At 43.2% G+C, this 20,388-nt stretch overlaps 1 protein-coding gene across 15 annotated transcripts in view; it reads right to left on the bottom strand.

The window, feature by feature from the left end:
• Positions 1–20,388, bottom strand: part of RBFOX1 (RNA binding fox-1 homolog 1) — a 2,130,504-nt gene that overhangs the window by 1,464,597 nt on the left and 645,519 nt on the right. The window contains exon 1 of one of the 15 annotated variants that reach the window (XM_037813994.1): positions 287–899. The exons of the other annotated variants lie outside the window; for them this stretch is intronic. Within the exon in view, the coding sequence (XP_037669922.1) occupies positions 287–289 (3 nt within the window). The 5' untranslated portion in view covers positions 290–899. Of the gene's footprint in view, positions 1–286; positions 900–20,388 lie in introns of those variants that run through there. 15 annotated transcript variants of the gene reach the window in all.

Here is a 20,388-nt window from a genome sequence, read left to right as displayed (position 1 = left end):
TTCCGTCCTGTGGACAGCCGTGCAGGGAGATCGCTCCACCACACACACCGAAAAAGTTCCCAGTCCAGCGCTCCCAGACTCGCACTGGGAGGAGACCAGCTTTCGGGGTCCTATTTCCCCTGTGGGGCCCTTTGGGCCGGGGCGGGGCGGGGCGCGGGGAGTACACAGGGACAGTGACTCCGTCTGGACTTACCTAGAACAGCTGGAGAGCCGGTCTCCCGTCGCCTTCTCCTGGACCCCAGACCCCCAACTCCCCTGCGCTCTGAGCACCCCCAGCCACACTCACCATGAGCTGGAGGCAGCAAAGGGGGATGCTGGCTTCTCCCACGCTGTCTGCAACTTCGCGGGCAGGTCAGCCCCGCCCTGGCGCCCCTGCCTGGGCGGCGGGCTGGGCACGGCCGGGCACAGCGCAAGTCCAGAAACCCCGGGGCCCCGGAGGCCACTGGGAGCAGGTCTGGAGCGCACAAGGTTTCTCAGTTCTGAGGCACCCGGTCCGCGCCTCCTCTCTCCGCCTGGGTTGGAGGCTAGAAGTTCTCTTATGCCGGGGCGGGGCACGCGGCTGCCCCCTCCAGATGTGGGGTGCGCTGCTCGCTCCTTCCTTCTTCTCCGGCCCAGGAGGCTCACGCGTGGGGTCCGGCAGCTGCCGCTTCCTCTGCCCTTTCCCGGGGCTGGCAGAGCGCCCCCGCCCCACTGTGGGTGCAGCGGGGGGCCTGGGTGAAAGGGGAGGGATTCCCCCGCTCCAGTTCGGGTTTCCCCAACCTGCGCAGACCCCGAGCTCTGTCCGCCGCCGCGGCTGCGATAACCACTTCAGGGCAGCGCAGCCTGTTCCAGCGTCTCCAGCTGGAGGCGGCGGCGGCGCCTCGCACGAGGACTGGAAAGGAGGTGACCTTCAAACCCCGCGCTTGGGGAGACAGAGGAGGGCTAGGGTGGGGGATGGAGCAGCGTGCACCCCGCCGAACCGCGACCGCGCTCGCAGGAGGGCGGAACAGAGTGAAGAAGAGATCTTTAAAAATAAAACAGATTAGAAGATAAACAAAGGAGAGCGAGAAAGAAAACGTGTGTGCGTGTGTGTGCGCGTGTGTGAGCGTGTGTGCGCGCGACAGGCTGCAAGCAGCCGGCGCTGCGGAGCCAAAAATAATCCGGTGCGCAGGGGAGCGCCCCCTCCCCCTTCCGCTCCCCCACGCGGTCACGCGAACAGCCCCGGATTCCAGCGCGGAGGCTGCCTCGCCACCCAGGGCTTGGGTCTTCTCGCCTAAAGTGGGAAAGGGTTGAAAGTTGGGAGAGGGAGCAGTGGATCCAGGTCTTCCGCCTCAACGACATCTAGTCGCCCCGAAGTGGGCTCGCTCACGCTGGGCAGGAGCGCCCCCCTCCATCCCGACTCCAATCCGAGTAGACAGAGCCCCTGAGGAGGGCCAAGGGGAGGGAGGGTCTTGCCCCAACTCCGGCCTGGTGAAGTTTTCTGGCGAATCTTCAAATCTCGCTGGGGAAAAGTTAACAGAAGCAGCCCGGCAGGGATAGAGCCCTATTCGCGTTCTGAAAAGTTAGCCAGGCCGGACGCTGGGAGTGGGTGCCACGCACCTGCCCGCTAGCCGGACCTCGCCTGCACTGCGCTCCCGCACTGGCCTCCTGACCCTGCTCTGGGCGCTGACTCTGCAGCGGGTCTGGATACTGTCCTCTTAGCTGTTGCTCAGAGCCAGAAGCCTTTGCGACCCCTTAATAAGGACTGCCACTTAATAAGCACTTATTTCCCGGCAGGTGCTGTTTTCAGCACCTTACATGGATTATCTCATTGACTCTTCTCAACTAGATGAAGTAGGTACTGTAGGTTTATCCATTTCACAGATCAGGAAAATGAGGAATAAAGAGGCTAAAGCAGTGCTTCTCCTTTCCTGAGCCCCAGAAACTCTGCATTACAAGAAGTAAAAATTTAAAAAATAAAATTAATTCAGATGATTATACTGCACTGTCAAGTTTGAGGTCTAGTGTGTTAAAATTTGCCCAAGGTCACATAGCTGGCAAGGAACCAGGGTTCCCGTGCAGGTCTACATAACTTGAGGTGGTGAACACCGTATCGCTCTGCCTTCCGCAGGGCAGATGGGATTGAACAAGGCAAGTTACCAGCCTTAGCGCCAAATCTGAGGCTCACGTTCATTTTCCTACACTAAGATTAGACGGTTTTTGCATTAGCTGCACAATGCACAGTTCCTCTTCCAAGTAGGACTGTAAAATTTCCAGAGGTAGGGGACAAGTCATGTGTATTCTTTTGTATGTGTATTTCCTACTGCTGAACAAATAGACTTGGTAAGTTTTCGAGCAATTCCTAACAGGCTACAGTTTCTTTCAGTGTTAGATCAGAATAAAACAAAGAAAGGGACTGTCTACCCACAACTGGAATTCTTTAAAACCATGCACCCTTTTATCAACATTTGAGAACATAAGTTTGCAAAATCCAGAAAGCCATCTCTAACTACTGGCCCCCGTAGGAGATTTTGCAATTTGGGTTGATTTTACCACATGCTTCCTTAGGACTTTCTTTGATAATATATTTGTATGTAAACAACTTTTTTTCTTTATACTAGTCTCTTATCCTCAGCGATAGCACAATGAAGTCATAAATCTGGGTTAGTAACATCATAATCATTTTCCTGAGAAATTGTTTACAATAGGAAAGCCACCAAATTTAAATGTAATTGTCTAGCCATGCAGGGAGATGAGATGGGTTGTAAAAGAGGTATTCTCAATTTAAAAGCAAATTATCAATAATGAGAGAAGAAATAAATGGCAGTTAATGGGAAGTTCTGTTGAAACAATGTTTTGTACAAATTCACCAACAGGAATTGTTTCTATATACCCCTCCATTTTTGTTCCAGAAGGAAAAAAAAAAAAGAATGCAATTATTCAAGGCAGAAACACTGGCTGTTGTTCCATTAAAGTGGGTAATCACTGGGTGCTTTTATTATTTTTTTTAACATTTTTTTCCAATGGAAATGAAATAAAACATTCAACTAGCTCAAACCCAAGGTTGGTCAGAATCTTCTGTGACATGTATTTATTTTGGACTAGAAACAGAATCAAATACATTAGCAATGAGTCTCAAGCATGACTCACTGACACCTGTATTGCTACATGGCTTAAGAAAACTTAATATGATGAGGGAGACAGTCATTACAATTTAAGACAAAATTAGAGTACAGATCAATATAGCATACTATTATGCTATTCATTTGGAAAGTACCTGTGTCTTTTTTCACAATGACCTTTCCCATTTCAGGTCGAGTTTTTCTGTTATTTCTCCATTTTGAGCCACTCCAAGGTAATAAGATGTGCTGAAGTGGACAGCTCCCAGCACAGCCCCAGGCAAAGAAAGGCCCTGCCTGCTATAGTTGTAAAGAATGTGGAGACTTTGGCTCCTCCTACTGGACGTGAAAAATACTTTGCAATTTGTGATGTAAGTTAAAGTAAAAAATGGAGTCTTCCATAAAGCTGGTACAAAGATAATGCTTAGCTGATAGTACAGTAATCTTACTTAAGGATCTCAAGATCTATATAAAGTATAAATTTTATCATCCCACTTTCAAACTACAGTCAAAAGTCCTATGCATGGCTTACTAAATTCTGGATTATCTGGACCTCTTTGTACCATATGGTCCAGGAATGCTCTTCTCTTGTCTCCCAACCTTTGCATGTGCTTTTCCTCCAACATGGAGTACTTTTCCAAAGTCTCTACCTGGAGAGCTTCTATTTGTCTCTTCGATCCCCATTGACTATCACTTTCAAACCTGCCAATTCTCTGTCACTCACACACGTAGATAAGGCCAGTGTCCCACCTGCCTGTGAGCTATTTTAGCACCTATAATTAACTTTATAATATAACTTGCCTTAGCCTATTGTAAATGTTGTTCTCCTCCATTAAATTGAAACCTTCCTGATGTTAAGGACTTTGACTTATTCCCCAGTGCATAGGGCCAGACACATAATCAGCTCAATAAATGTTTGCCAAACCTCCCTTCTGCCTCGCAGTGGATTGCTGTCCAAATAGGCTAACGTTTGTGATACTTTGGGGATTAACCTGCTCATCCATTCCTTTATTCCTTCACAATTCTATCCAAATGCTTATCTTGGTCTACTAGTTTATCACGTAAACTGTTTAGTATATAAACTAGACACATTCTCTGCACTCAAGAAGTGTATGGGCTCATGGAATAAATAGGTACATAAGTGATTGCAACATGGTTTTGAAAGTTTTCAGTCAGCACTGAATGGGAACACATAGCCATATTGGGGGAAGAGGTGAGGTCAGGCAAGGCCTTATAAAAGAGATTACCTCTAAACAGAGAAAAATAGGAACTATCCTAAGAGTTGGATGAAGGACACTTATGGCAAAGAACACAGCTTACAAGAATGCCTGAAGCAAGACAAAGTATAGCTCCTTCAAGGAACAGCAGATCTGCTCAATATAAATAGAATCATGCTGAGTTCAAGGCGCTTGGGACAGATAGGCTAGAGAAAGCTAAAAAAATGGGCCTGAATTAAAATGTAAGGTGTGTTTACTTTACTACAAGGCAGCGGAGTGCCTTAGATTGGATGGCACGAAGGCTAGCCAAGATCCACTATCACTATAACCCTTACTTCCAGTGCACTGGACAACTCTCTGCCTTCACTGACACTTTCAATGGACATTTCTCCCACTGGTATTTTTATATCTTTTTAAATAACTTTGCCAGATAGTTGGAGTAAATGTCTAGTTAATTCCAGGGATTAGGGGATCACTCAAAGGTACTTGAGTGTTTTTAGGGGTGATTGGTGGTATATTAGATAGGATAATAGAAGGAAGAAATTTGCAAACTAAAAGAACACCGAAGTAGCCAAGGATCCTTCCTTTTCTCCTCCCAAGGATACAATTCAATAGCAGTCATTGAAGAGAGGATGCTATACTCAAGTTTATAAATGATTCTTGATTCAATAACATTTGATTTTTGCACCATCGTAATACGTTAAGACCTGCCTTGCACTTAAGTTTTCAGTCTTCATAGTGGAATGAAGGCTTGCCTGAAAGCTTTATCACAGTCCAGATCAACCTAATGAACTAGTTAAGAGAGTCTGAGGACCAGAAGAGAATGGACAGTGCCTCGTACTCTCCATTCCCCCTTCAGTCCCTGGGCACATGGCAGGTACTCAACACATAGTTATTGATTGCTTCAACTCATTCCCCATATGGGATATAATTCCATCTTGATATTAACCAAGAAAATTAATTTCAAGAATAGCCATTCACAGTGTCCAGAGATGAGCTCCCACCCCCACCCCCTTTTTTTAAAAGACACAAACTTGCACACACTGTTAAAAAATGTCTTCCAAATAGTAAACATGATGGTTTCCCCATTCTTCTCGGGCTCATTCCTTTTCCTCTCCAGCCTATACCCCTCAAAGCACCCAAATGAAGGGGATAACAGTAACAAAAATAACAGCCTGAACAATAGTGGTAAGAGTAACAAAAAATAGCAAGCATGTGGAATTTATTATGTAAGCTCTTTGGATGTATCACCTCATTTAATATTCACAGTACAACTCTAGGCATAAGCAATATCATGACTTTTTTCCTATAGATGAGGAAAACAAGGCTCAAGAGGAATAAACAGGGGATCTCTCACTTGGCCAAGCCCACAGGGTTGGTCAATAGTTAAGCCAAGACTCAAAATTAAGTCTGTTTTGAGGCATAAAGCATGATGTATCTTGTCTTTCTGTTTGCTAGGAGGACTTTCACTCCATGTAAGTAAACTTAGAATCATAAAAGTGATTTATGATCATGAAAGTAAGAATTCATAGTCCATTGTTCTTAGAGTAAAAATAAAGAAATAAATAAAAGGGGAGTTCCAAGATCTGCAGCAACAAAGAGAACCTGCATATTTTAAAAGCATTTTAGAAACAAATATTTTGAGCTTGATCAGAATTAAGTAAGTAACAAGAATTCCCAAATGTTTGTTCAGTAATAAGTAGAAACTAAGCTGTCTTTGGTTTGGGGGAGGATAAGTAACATAGCAGATTAAAGCTCTGAAAGAAGACAGCCAGCTTTCATATCCTGTATATATCACTTATTAACTATGTGAACTAAGCAAGGTTTTAAAAAACATCACTAATCCTCCATATTCCTGGGTGTAGAATTAGCATGATATAACTGTATAATACAATAATTACTATTAGTACAGTAGACTTTGCAGTTGACTCCTACCCCCAAGTATGCTAATTCTATCTTTTCAAGTGATAGGTTTAGAATTTTCATGCACTTCATTATGATTAATAAGATCAGAGAAGGTGGCTGATGTGGCTTCTGGGAAGCATTTTCTTTGCCCAAGAGAAAGTCACAGGAAAATGTAGTTTTTCATCCTTCTAGATGTTTCCTTTCCTGGATGTGACCCTTGGACGTGTCATGGCTATCTTACGACCAGCCTGAGGACAGTTAACACTTAGGATGGCAGGGTAGGGATGAAGTATCTGTAACCTCTATGAGGTCGTGGAGCTTCTAAAATCACTCAACACTGAAACCTACCATACCTCTGCATTTCCAGTTCTGGGTGATGAAATATTCCCCTATTGCTTAAGCTTGTTTAAGATTACCCATGACCTAACGCAAGGGTTCTTCACCTCGGCACTACTGACGCTTTGGGCCAGGTAATCCTTTGTTGTGGGGGCCATCCTGTGTGTTGTAGGATGCTCAGCAGTATCCATCCTCCAGACAGAGCAACCAAAAATCGTCTCCAGACATTGCTGATGGTCCCTGTGGGGCACAGTCATCCCTTGTTGAGAACCCCCGGTCGAAAGCGTCCTCACCACCATGGCAATACGGTACCAACAACTGATGGTCACTCGGGCTCACTGTGTGCCAGGCACCATGGACAGACCTCCCACTGGTATTCTGAGGCCTCATAACCACCCCAAAGCCAGGTCATATTATCTTCATTGTACAGATGAGGAAACTGAACTTTAGAGAAACAGGAACACTGTCTCAGTCACCAAATAATAAGTAACTTATTTAGGATTCAAGCCCAGCTCAGTAACAACTCCTCTCTCCCAACTCATGAGCAGCTGCTCAGCATTATGCACACAGTAAGCTGCGAGTCAAAGTTAGTGGCCACTTAAACTACAGAACAGCCCTTTGGGGGGGGGTCGTCTTCAGGAAGTGCAGTGCAGGTCTCGGTGGTCCCGTGGCCTTCCACACTTCACAGTATCTTAGTTCACAATCTTGATATTAGGTTCCAAAAGGTAATGTTTCCGGAGTGCTTTCCACGTTCCAGGCCTGGTATTAAGAACTTCCTCCAGCTAACAAAGAGGACAAAATCCCCACTGAGGAGCTCATCTGTCAAGACAACCTGTACAGAGCTGGTTACAAACCTTGCCTTTTCCAGATATGAACTTAAGCGTAAGTCCCAAGTCAGAGCAGTCGTTAGCAAAAAATACCCACCCATCTCACTCACTCATTGTCAAATGGCGAATTGGGAGTTTGAGACGCCCGTTTTATTCTCCTGCTGGGTAAGGTAGTAAGAAGTTGTTAAATGCCCTGCTTAGGAAATGAAGGTATCCCATAAAGCTTGTTCAAAAGAGGAAAAATATAAACATTTCTGAGAACTTGGTCCATGCCAAGTCTGAGGTATGATATTGAACTGCAGAGAAGAACTATCAGGTAGTGCTATTATTCCCATCTTACAGATAAGGAAATCAAAGCTCAGAGAAAAAAGGTAAAAAATTTCAAAACGTACACGCCTAGCAAGCTGCAGACCTCGTTTTCAAATGTTTGGCTGTGTGAATTCAGAGACACAGCATGCCAGACTACATCTCCAAAGAGTGTCTTTGCTTAGGGGATCTAAAGGCCAGTAAAACTGAACAAGTTCGTGCATATTCTAGAGTCCTACTAAAAATAAATCTTTAAAAACCCTAAAGGCTGCTTTGAATAGTTCCAACTAAAGGCAACAGTGAAGGTTATAAGTGAGACTTCTCAAGAAGGAAAAAGTTACAAGTCAGTGAGGTGTAAATAGTTAATAATTTATAACCGAACACAAATAGTCTTGCCTTAATGTACTAACACCTCAGGGAAAACAATATTCCATGTATTAGCAGCACAGAGTATTGACAATCGATTTGTTTTAAATGCACTTATTTTAAGTTCCAGCCATTTTATTACAAAGGGATAAGTAAAGGTATGTAAGCATTTAGGATGAAATATGCAACTGTACAAAGAAGAATGGGCATTTGCAGTGGTTACTGGTGGGTTATGGATACTCTGTGCAGTAAAATAGCTGTAAATCATGGTCAACGTGTGCATTACTATGCTCTCCATTTGTACATTTATTATTTCTATTTATTCCTCATAGTTCAATTAAGAAGCATAAACCTCTACTTTAAAAAAAAATCACTGGAAATATCTTTCAAGAAAATATAAGTAAATGGCTAAAAATCAGTGTTATGATGCTGGAAGCTGAAGATAAACATCCAAAGGACACACTTTGGATATTTAGTCAAAAGCAGACTTTCTTCCATGAAGCAGGCGTGCAGCAACTCTAGCCTTCTCCGATCAGGTCTCCCCACGCTTACTTTCAGCTTCATGCTACGTGCCCTGCTGCATCAATCTATAAATGCTCATTTGGGCACCCCGAGAAACAGACGCTGAGATAAGTATTTAGTGCGAGGGGTATATCTGGGAGGTGAACCCAAGGAACAATGACAGAGGAGTCGGGGAGTGAGACGAGGAAGGAGGAAGGGAGTCAAGATTGTGCTATCAAGCAAGTTCCCACGGTGGGTAAATGGAGATTATGCCCACTAAGGCATTCTGGGGCCCAGCGTAAAACAAGTCCTCAGAGTTATTCCACCCAAAGGGCAAGAGAGCTTGAGTATGTGTACTCCAGTTCCCTCCAGTCATAGTTTGAGGGTTAGTGGGTATGGGGAGTTTCATTCTCTGCCCTTCCAGTCTGCCTTGGACATGGGCAGAGCAGACCGCAGTGGACGGGAAACACCTCTGGCAAGAAGCTTCAGGTGCTGACATTTGAAGTCTACACTGAATGCATGTTCATCGCAAACACCTAGGGATATGCTCACGGCATGTGCGGCCACTGCAGCATCTTCTATACTCTTGACATCTTGGTAAGGAAAAGAGGGACAATATTGGCTTTGTAGGAGTGTTGGTGAGGTGTCTGGTAGGAATAGAAAACCTCAATACCCCTCATCACCTATGAAGTTCCACTGACTGAGCATTCAAATAGCCTGTGGCTCTCAAACCATGGTATAAATAAGAATCATTTGTGATGCCTATCAAAATTCAGATCCCTGGGCCCCCCTTGAGAGATTCTGATGCAGGAAGTCTGGGATGGGACCCAGGAATCTGAATTTGCAAATCCCCACTCCTCCCAAACCCCATGTGCTCCTATCTCAGGTGTCCCAAGCACCTGGTGTGGAACACCAGCAAATTCAGTCCAACAGCTGAATGACTGCTGGATGGGGTTGGAGGGGGAGGTGAGAATTTAACATGCTTTTAAGATCTCAGGGTTTTATGCCTGGCTATTTCCCCTATTTGAAAACGTGATTGCTTGCTGTGTTCTCCAACTTACAGAAAGGAGGTAACTGTTAACAAGATTGTAAAGCATTGATTGCACCAGGAATATGTTAAGATCTATGGGTCTTTTGCAGCAAACCCCTGAAAACACCCTGGATGTACCATCATGGAGTCTCCGGAGTCATACAAGGACTAAGAAGCATTGGTGTAACGAATTAGAAAGAACAAACAAGTTAGGCTTTAGGAAATGTAAATTCTAGTCCCAGATGCCCAATGTGGAGACAGCGGATCCTTGATAAACCAGTTTCTCCACAGCAAAGCTCTTCCTGGCTCACAGGTATGAGGATAAAGTGTATCAAGTGAAAATGCACCAGGAGTTTTAGGTGGTAGACAAAGCAAGTGAGGCATCATTGTTCCTCTTTGGTAGACATTTTTATAGAGAATGAAGTGTCAGTAATCCTTGAATCATTGCCAAAGGGCATGGACCTGGCATTTGCACAATCATTTCTTTTATGATGGAAAAAACAAATGCCTTATGATAGCAGGTAGACGTTCCTTACATCTCTACCCATTTTTAGTTTAAAAAGTATTTCACAGATGTCAGCAACCATTAATAGACCGACAAAAGAAGGGGTAACCTACTTGAGAAATTGTCAATAAAAAGGCCATCAATCTATTTGATTTCTCTACCTCTTCCTGCTTTGATTCTTCTCTGTTTAAAAAAATCCCAAGACTAGCTTGCTTGCCATTATTCTCTAAGGCAATTAAGCAACTTGGCAATAAAAGCAGCAACATTTTTCTGGAGTAGTTCACAGAGAATACAGAACAGCAAAGGACAGATGTTGAACCAAAATATAAGTACTTATCTAAACACACTTTTTATTTCCAAGGCTAAACGTCCTGCCTCAGTGCTTGTTGCCATCTTTCCATCTCTCCTCTAGGATCTTACTCCATCAGTAAGATCCTCTGCTCAGTCTCCAGACTATTCCTGACCCTAAAGATATAAACAGGTTCAAGCTCTCTTATTTTAACCCTCTTCCCTCAATTCTGCCTCAACCTTACATACGCTACTGGTTTTTGCTCTACCTCTGCCATCATGCTTTTTGAAAACAGTAACCCATATTTATCACACTTCCAGTCCCTTATCCACTGACCTACATAACATGGTTTTCCATTTCCACCATTTCACTGATGTTATCTTAGAAACTTCTTCACTGATGCCCTCCCATGGCTGTGTTTCAGTCCTTCATCTTGGTTGCTAGCTCTTTGTCATCTGATTTGTTGACAATTTCTAACAATTCTCTTTGGCTTCAGAAACACCATATTCCTGGCCATCCTCCTGCCTCTGAACTGGTCTGTGCTTTTCTCCTTGGCCATCTACTCTGCCTGGACATCACTCTCCTTAAAAGACGCTATTCCTCAGTATCGCAATCTTTATACTCCTCTAAAATAATTACCATGTCTTCATGGCTGCAGTATCTCAAAGTTCTCTGTACCTTCACCTCTTAGCTGGGCTCCCACCACCACATCTCCAGCTCTATACACATCATTATTACCTGGCTATCTGCTAGCCATCTGAAGGCTGCGATTTAGAATCCATCTACTTACTCATTCAACAAGTATTTATTGAGTGCCTACTATGTAACAAATAAAATATAAACAAATGTCCTTTGTTTCAGTTATCTCTTGCTGCATAACAAATTACTCCAAATTTAGCAGCTTAAAACAACTAACATTAATTCAGTGTTTATGGTCAAGACCTAGGCATAGCCAAACTGGGTACTACTGGCACAGATCTTTGATAAGGCTGTAATCCAGGAGCCAGTTGCACTGCAGGTTTATCCTGGGATGCGACTAGAGAAGAACCTGCTTCCAAGCTCACTCACATGGCTGATGGGGGAATTTCGTTCCTCACTGGCTATTGGCTGGAGGCCACCTTAGTTTCTCCACAGGTCAGCTCACAACATGGCAGCTGGCTTCCCCAGAGCAGGAGAGCATGCACCCAAGAGGGAAGCCAGTCGTTTTATAACCCAACATTGGAAGTGAGCTCATTATTTTTGTGTTCCATCAATCTGAAGTGAATCAGTAAGTCCATCCTATACTCAAGGGGAGGGGATTACACAAAAGCATCAATACGGGAGGCAGGACTCACTCATTGTCAGCTTACCTATCACATCCCCATTCTCTGGGATCTTGATTCCAGGGATATGGGACCTTAAATGAATGGCAGAGATACGGGAGGAAAAGGTGGAAAGAGGTTTGCCTGGTGTTATGAGAGGGCTTGTATGCCGTGAATGCAATAAAACACGGCTAAAGTTAACTCTTTATTTCCTCCTTCAGACCTCTTACTTCCCTTCGTTTGCACCGCTTGCATCTTGTGTTTGATTCAGTACAACAGCCTCCTAGCTGGGCTTCCTATGAAAACTCTTTCCCCACTCACAATCCATTCTCTAGATAACCAAGTATAAATTTTTACATGTTGTTTTTGTCAAGTCCCTCTCTTTCCATTCCAAGTGAAAGAAATTTAACTTGAACAAGCTTAATCTAAAAATGGGATTTATTGACACACAAGTGAAAACTCCAAATGGTAATAGCGTTAGCCATTGCTGAGGTCAAATGCTCAAATCATGAGGCTCTTTCTCCCCATTTCTTGTTTCTGCTTTCCTCTGTGTTGGCTTCCTCCTCAGCAAGCTCTTCAATTATTGTCAAGATGCACTCTGGAAGGTGCAGACTCAAATATGATATTCTATCAAATTAGTGACTCCAGCAGAAAGACGGTATCTTTTTTGTTCTAGTAATTCTAAAAAAATCCTTGCATGTGCCCCATTGGCCTGGATGGAATCATATGCACATCTATGAACCCATCGCTGTGACCAGGTACGTCGAGTGATCTGACTAGCCAGAACCAGAGTATGGATTCATCCCCACCTGAACCACCTGGTCTGCAAGTGGTGGGCAAGTGATTTCTCCAAAGAAAATCAGGGTGCTATTATCAGAAGGAGGAACCAGATGCTGAACAGTCAAAAAATCAAATAGGTAACACAGTACAAGTATCAACACACTAATTAATAACTTCATTGCCTCTCCATTACCTATAGGATAAAGTCCAAACATATTTTTGGACATACAAGACTCTCCATGAATGAGTCCAAGTCTACCTTCCTAGCCTTTTATGCCGCACAGCCTAATTTCACTCACCAAGAATTGCACACCATTCTCTAAACAGTCTATGTGATGCCATACCACTGCCTCCCTTCAGCCTTGAGTGCAGAACTTCCACTCTACCCCCTGTTGAGCCATTATTTATGTTTAAGACCCAGCTCAAAACAAACAAACAAACAAACAAAAAAACATAATCTTTTTGAAAAACCTACCCAACTTCTTCTGGCTCAATCAGTTGCTACTTTCCCAAGAAATTATGTACATGTCTATTTAACAGTTGTTCTCAATCAGGGGCAATTTTACCCGCCAGGGAACATTTATGGAAGGGGAGTGCTACTGGCACCTAGTGGGTAGAGGCCAGGGATACTGAGCATCCTACAATGCACAGGACAGGCCCCACCACAAAGAAGGATCTGGTTCCAAATGTCAACAGTGCGAAGACTGAGAAACCCTGATCTATTATAACACTTAATGTCTTGTACTATAATGATCACTGTTATATCTTCCTCACTAGACCAAATACCCCTCAGAGGCAGGAATACTGTTTAATTTGCCAACCTACTCACAGAACTAACAGGTACCTGGGCCACAGCATATGCTCAATAAATACTGGCAGAAAAACTGAATAAGTGAGTGAGTGTTCAGCCGGGCTTACAAAACACTATTCAAGAAACTGAATTCCTGGAAGGCATGATGGTTTCTTAAATGGCTATTGTATTAGGAAATTTCAGCTGCAGAGTATTTTTTTTTTCATCCACTCTCCAAGAATAAATTTGAACAAAAAGTTTCTGAATTTGGAGTCTCATGACTCACTCTGCAAGGCAAACTCTGTACTTCACATACTAGTGATTATCAAGAAGTGGTCTCCTGGCTTTTTATAATTTTTAAAAGCAGAGGAAATAGTCATGCCCCCATTAAAACTTACACCCTTCTCATAGTTCCTAAATTTTTTTCCAACAAAATAAAATTTCATGGCCCCTTTTCCCCATCTAATTTTAATTTAAAACAAGGCTATGCATATGATATCTTCATCTAAGCATTGCACGCTTGACTAAGATATGTGCACATCACTGGGAGCTCAGTATGCTATGTCAGGACTAACACGTTTCTCAGGAAGGACATTCAAATGTCAGATGGAATGATTTACACTGCATGTCAACAGAAAGTACTGCGAGGTTCATCAAGTCAATAAAGCTTATTAAAACAATCTTAGGGCTGAGTATCAATACACCGTGATGAGGAACTCTGAAGCCAGACACTAACTAAAGATAAGGAGCATTAAATAGACATTCTAGAAGAAGAAATAAAATAAAAAGCTTCCATTATTTTGAGAGTTCATGGCAAGAAGCTGGAGGAATTTGTGTTTATATTCCCACAGTTATACCCTTCTGGACATTCATTGATTTAAGCTACCATATGTTGAGAGTTTCTGATATGCCAAGAATTATATCAGGCATATTATATTTTTTCATTTTTATTTAACAAACACATATGTAGTGCTTTCTATATAGACCTTCTAAATCCTTACAAATGTTAACTCATTTAATCCTCATTACAACCCTATGCTACAAGCATAACATTATCCCTATTTTACAGATAAGGAAACTGAGGGTCAGGGAAGCTAAGTAAAACATCCATGGTCCCCTAGCTGGTAAGCAGCAGAGCCTTGAGTCAATGCCAGCAGGCAGTCCCACTCTAGAGCTGGTGTCCCTAACCACTAGACAACACTACTTTGTATGAGTTGCCTCTGGTCTTCTCAATGACCTCTTAACCCAAACTTTGACCTACCCAACATTTCTTGAAATTAACCCATCACTTAATTGCCAACATTTCAAAATGAGGAGACTTCACACCAAAACTGGATTTCTGGATTCTCATGACAAATTAAGACAACTGGCAACCTGCGTCTGCTTTCATCCATGGCCCTGGGGGGAACTTCGAAGAGGCTTTAGATAGTGTGCAGACCTACCTCACTTATTTGAGACACTTTCCTGGTCCTTGAGGAACTGGAGTTTGAGATCCTGGCATTCTTCAGAAGGAAATGCTGAGCCTCAAAGAAGTTAAGTAACTAAGTAACTTGGCCAAAGCCCCAGATGTAGTGAGTAACAGAGGCTCTATCTGAACTTGTATTAGGTAGGGTTGTAACAGCCCTAAAAAGAGATGGCGCACACAAATTGGAATAATTCGAGCAGGTGCTCCCCTTTGTTTAAAGAGAAATTAGCAGTAAAGGTGTGGCAGGTGTAGAGAAATAACTGGACTAACAGTAAAGAAGTTATCATTATCCTTCAGTCTAAAAGAATAAGGGGTGAGAATAACCCCAACCCTAACCAGATCCCAGGAACAGTGAGGGGCCCAGCAGGTGAGGACACCTTGCAGGAAGAGACCCAGCATAACACTGTACCCTCATTCTTACCCTTCTCTGTGGCTTTTTTCCAGGACTCCCTTCCCTTTGGCCAAATCCAAATGGCAGCCAAAGGACCGAGGATCCTGTTGTTATAGGGCAGAGAGCAGGATGGTGGAGAAGCAAATGGCAAGTCACATGGAAGACCCAACACCACTAGATTCCCCACATTTTGTTTTCCCCACTTCGTTTCTTCTAACTCACCCAATCTACTATTTCCTATTCTAATACTATTAAAATAAAAATATTAGAAATAACAGCAAATGCAAAAATCCTTTAGATGGGCCAGGCACCATTCTAAGCAGTTTACATAGGTTAACTCACTTTTCTAAGTGCCCCACCATGTGCTAGAAACAGTGTCTTCTCCGGAAACCTGGAAGAGTGAGGGAACAAGACTGACTCAGATCTTAGAGACCCTATCGCAAACATGGCGTCAGACCAGACTCTTGTGTCGCAACCTGCTTCATCCTTCCATTCAGACTTGTTAGCAAAGACAACTTCCTGTTTTAAAAGAAAGGGAACCAAATGAGTTGAAAATCTCAGATGTGCCCCATGCTGAAAATGGGTCCTGTGTACTGGGATACCTCTTTATGGCTACCTCTTCCTCCAATTCATCATGAAACTTATCTTTCCCATGTGCCATTCCCTTAGTTTCTGATAGTGGATTAGCCTGTTAACAAAGGTGGAAAAGAAACAAAGGCAACAGCAGTTGACAATGACTTAAGAGCTATTGATCTTTCGTGCTTGATGGGAAAATTTCTAACCCTACAGTAAATGTAGAGGCATCAAGAACTGGAAGCAGCAGACACTGAAGAGGGATGTGGGGTACTGAGGCCCTTTGGATATTTCATTTGGCACGGTACAATGTTTCTCCAACTTCAGTAATTCATGTGCCACCCTCATGATTTTTGCAATAAATTTCTGTCTGTTGCATTATTACATATTTAATATTTTTCCTAAAACTAGTAAACATACTTAAATGTATTCTTAAGTGTAAACATATCACTATAAGTTAAAAACTAGTATTTTTCCAATGCGTATTTAAATACATAATCACTAAAATTAATAATCCTGTCTATATAGTACCTAAAGCCAATCTTGTGTATTTTCAGTAACACACACAAATATATCTTGGGAAATGCCAGGGGAGGGGTAAAGACCATGGGCTCTGTGGTTGGACAAAACTGTATTCAAGTCCAAATTCCAACCTTCAGGAGCTCACGCACCATGAAAGCAATAGGAGGATTTGCCATATACAGTCATGTCAAGGATTGAATAAAATAATTCATACAAAATACTTAGTACCAAGTCTGCTACATGGAAAGCATTCAAGAAAGATCATGTTTCAGAGCTCCACACTTCGGCTATCCAGGCCCTAGAGTCAATGTACCAACAACACTTACTGTAAATCCTGAGAGGAAGGTGATAATCTAGGGAATCTAGAGATTCTCAGAATTTCAGGACCAAGTTGGCAACTAGAGCTGCAGACTTCATCTGGCAGAGCATCAGGTTTTCATGATCTGCAAAAATGGCTCTCCAGTCACTAGCTAATGAGGACTTACTGTGATTTCCAAGGCGGATACAGGCTAGGAAATTATAGTTATCCTTGAAATATTTATCCACCCACCTAGGTACCCATTTATTTAATAAATATTTGAGTACACTGCTCCAGGGGCTGGATATACAATATTTAACATAATAAAACAAATAAAAGCCATTGACGGCTTACAGGTATTCCGTTGCATGGATGTACCACATTTTCTTTATTCATTCATCCATTAATGGACACCTAGATTGTTTCTACCTTTTGGCTACTGTGAATAATGCTGCTATGAACATTATTGAACAAATATCTGAGTCCCTGCTTTCAATTTTGGGGGGTATATTCCTAGGTGTGAAACTGCTGTGTCATAGGTGATCAACAAGTTTTAGTAATGAAAAGTAGTGTTGGCAGCACAACATTGTAAGAGTAATTAATGCCACCAAATAGTACACTTAAAAACTGGTTAAATCAGAAAAAAATTATGTTTTATATATGTTATCATAAAAAAATATAACTTACCTTCCTAGAGCTTACGAGACAGTGGGAGACACAAGTCAGGCATTTCACGAGGCCAGTTTTTACGTCTCCCACATTTGTCCAGCCCCTCCTGTCCCCTAGGACTGGGCCCTTTACTCAAAGCCAAGTCTGGCCCTCAGCACAGGGGCTCAGCTCCTAACATGCCTCGGCTGTGGCAGCCCCTCCTCGGTAAGGGCTGGTCTTGGGCATGACTTGCATCCTGCCTGCTGTGACAAGAGCTCTGTGCCTTCAGAACCCAAGCCCAACCCAACCAGACCCACGGAGGATATGGTCCCTCCCACTGCTGCCAGGCTCAGAAGTATCACACCAAGGGCATGGGATCTGACTTCTCCAGGAGCTGCCCCCAAGGACCCAGGTAATACATGCTGTAAATGTAGGTAAGTTAATTCCTCACAGAAGTGGATCTTGGGAGATGGAAAAGTTGGCAGACACATCCTTCTCCCTTTCCCCAACGAACTGTCCCTAGGTTTAGTAGTCTCACACAGCCTGCTGGAGGACATCCCACGTAACAGAGCAGCTCACTGTTGTTTCTCGTAAAACTGATCAGCTCAGGAATGCACCATCTTGTATATGCTTGCTTGCTTTTCCTGTCTTGATTCCCTTTTTTCTTCATTCTTGCTGCCTTGTTATTGTACCTCTTTATAAAGCCTTGGCATGTAAGTTTTGTTGTAGGATCTAGTTAAGGAACTTGAAGTTTTAAAAAAGTGAATCAAGTAACCACGTGAATAAGTAAATATCTGTAAGCTGGTATGAGAGCCTTCCACAGGGAAGAGTTTGATCTGGCCTGAGGAGTTAGGGAAAGCTTTTCTCACAAAAGCAATGGTGAACTGAGATGGAAGGAAGAGTCAGTGTTCATCAATTTGGGATAGATGAATGGAGGAACACTGCAGGCAGTTAGGAAGGCATGTGCGAAGTTCCTGTGGTAGAGACAAGGTCTAATGGAGGAGTTGAGCAAATAATGCAAAGGCAGTGTTGGCAGGGGCTAGCCATGAAATTCAAAGAGTAAAGACAAAGAGGGCCATTCAGAATGGTGCGGCCAACTAATGATTAACGATTAATCATTAATGATTCTTGAGCCTCCCTCTTCACTCACTCTAGAACTCTGTCATGCAGCTTGAGCAGAGATGTAAGGCAGTGTATGATTAATAGAGAGTTCAGATGATTCAGGATAAATGTTTCCCATAACAGTTTGCTCAAAAAGGCTTTCTGGACTGGGAAATGCAGATGTGTCAGTGTCTTCTACAGAGAGGCTTCATAGATCAGAAAAATCAGGAAAATCCTGATGAACTCAAGAGGATGCCAATCAGAATTAGTGGAAAAGTCTGAGTGCAGTATGACATATGAATTTATATACATAGTAACATCCAAGGTAGTGCCAAGCAAGATCCGGACAGACTAGAAGGAATATATGAAAAGTACCATTGACCTATTAATTATTGACAATTGCATATTTGGCAAAGTTCTTGGATGCTGTAAAACAGAAAGTTCATTAGATAGAAGGGCAACATGGGTTACACCAGGGGATACAGGAGTGGTGCCTTGGGGGCTACCCCGTCTCCTGGATGGAGATTTGCAGAGGGTGAAAGGAGTGGGTCTGTCTGTCACCTCCCTCACAACCTTGTTTCAGTGAAAGCCTCTCAGCTTTGATCTGTCTCACATGTTGGACATCCACATACATTTCACCTGAACAAAGGAAATTCCATTACCTCGTTGTAAAGATACCAGCCCTGGATGATGTCCAAAACCTCTTCCAGCTCCAAACACCCAAGATCCTATATTTGCTCACTTAGGTCCCTTGATGATCCTGCCAATATCAGATTTATACTATTGGGTATTTGCTTTTGACAATTCTCCACTTACTTTCTTCTTTTATAGTTGGTGCAAATGTCAATGCAGTCTACTTCAATTTCCCCCAAATTTAAAGAGCTGCAATGAGGTCCAACTATTGAGAAGAGTAGAGACTTGAAATAGACCTAAGTCACTCCAGGAAAAAGCTTCTATATCTAGAGAATCTGGTACGTGTCCAGGAATTCTCCTCAGAACAGAACAAAAGAAACTAGGCTGAGAAATGCCTTCCCTGCAGGGGCCTGGCTGGTTTACAGAGACTGAAAACACAAAGACCTACCGAGCTGGCAGGTACACGCCATCTAAAACGAGAAACCCCTCTTGAGCACCAACATTTCTTGCTATGTCGGAATAAAAGCCCAATGTTGTCAAATTTTCACTTTTTCCCAAAGAAGTCATAATTCAGATTTTATAGTAGATATCCTAATACTTTAAAAATTAACAGATGATTCATATTAAGCAAAAAAAAAAAAAAAAAATAAATGAACAAACAACAAACTACTACATGAGACCCAAATAAACAGGTTTACGCATTGAATTTGATGATTTGGCAACTAGTTTATGACTGCTGGGTTGGATTCAAGGAGGTGCCTTAGGGGAGTAAGGCTTATTTTACACTTAGATGGGTTGCCGTGGGGTGGATGTGAAAGCCATTTCTCTTCCTCAAGAATGAAAGCATTATTTTGGTCTCCTGGGTATAATTCATCGGGGAAGCAGGGTCGATAATGTGAGTGTCCAGTCAATCTAGGAGTTCTTGAAGCTTCCTAGAAGAAACGTGTCAGGGAAAATATAGGCGTGCGTCACCTCACCTACCACATAGCCATGCAAATCCCATCTTAATATCCCAGAGTTGGCCTGTGATTAGACTGTTGGTTTTATGATTAAAAGAAAACCAATCATACCCTGAGGCTAAAATTCCTGGCCCTTCCAATTCAGGTGGAAACCAGAGTACTTGGCCCTAGAAAACAGGGTAAGAATAAATTATCCATGCAGTCACCCTGGGCTGTTTACCTTCTGTTTATCCACAGAGTTCCAAGCTCCACCTGTCTTCACTGTGCTCCATGCCCCAGGCAGGAAGCCGATCTGGACAAACATCAAAGAGCTCCCTTATCCTGTGGCTTCCACTCGGCTTTGGCCAGCCAGTGGGAAGCCCCAGCAGAGACTGAGGGAGGGAGGAGAGTGAGCTCCGGATAGTGGATATTGATTCCCACACCCCAGACTCCTGCCCTGCAGGCGAGCTGTAAGCTGGCTGTGCCCTGCAGTTAAATCTGAAGAATTCAGTCACTGTTCCCTCCTCTCACCCCTTCAGCCTAGGGGTGGTAACTGCCTGGCTGTTACTAGCCTTGGGGTTCTGAATTG

The sequence above is a fragment of the Choloepus didactylus genome, chromosome 21 (assembly GCF_015220235.1).
Source record: "Choloepus didactylus isolate mChoDid1 chromosome 21, mChoDid1.pri, whole genome shotgun sequence".
Lineage (NCBI taxonomy): Eukaryota > Metazoa > Chordata > Mammalia > Pilosa > Megalonychidae > Choloepus > Choloepus didactylus.
The sequence above is the reverse complement of the archived record's forward strand: the minus strand, read 5'-3'. Positions and strand labels throughout refer to the sequence as shown.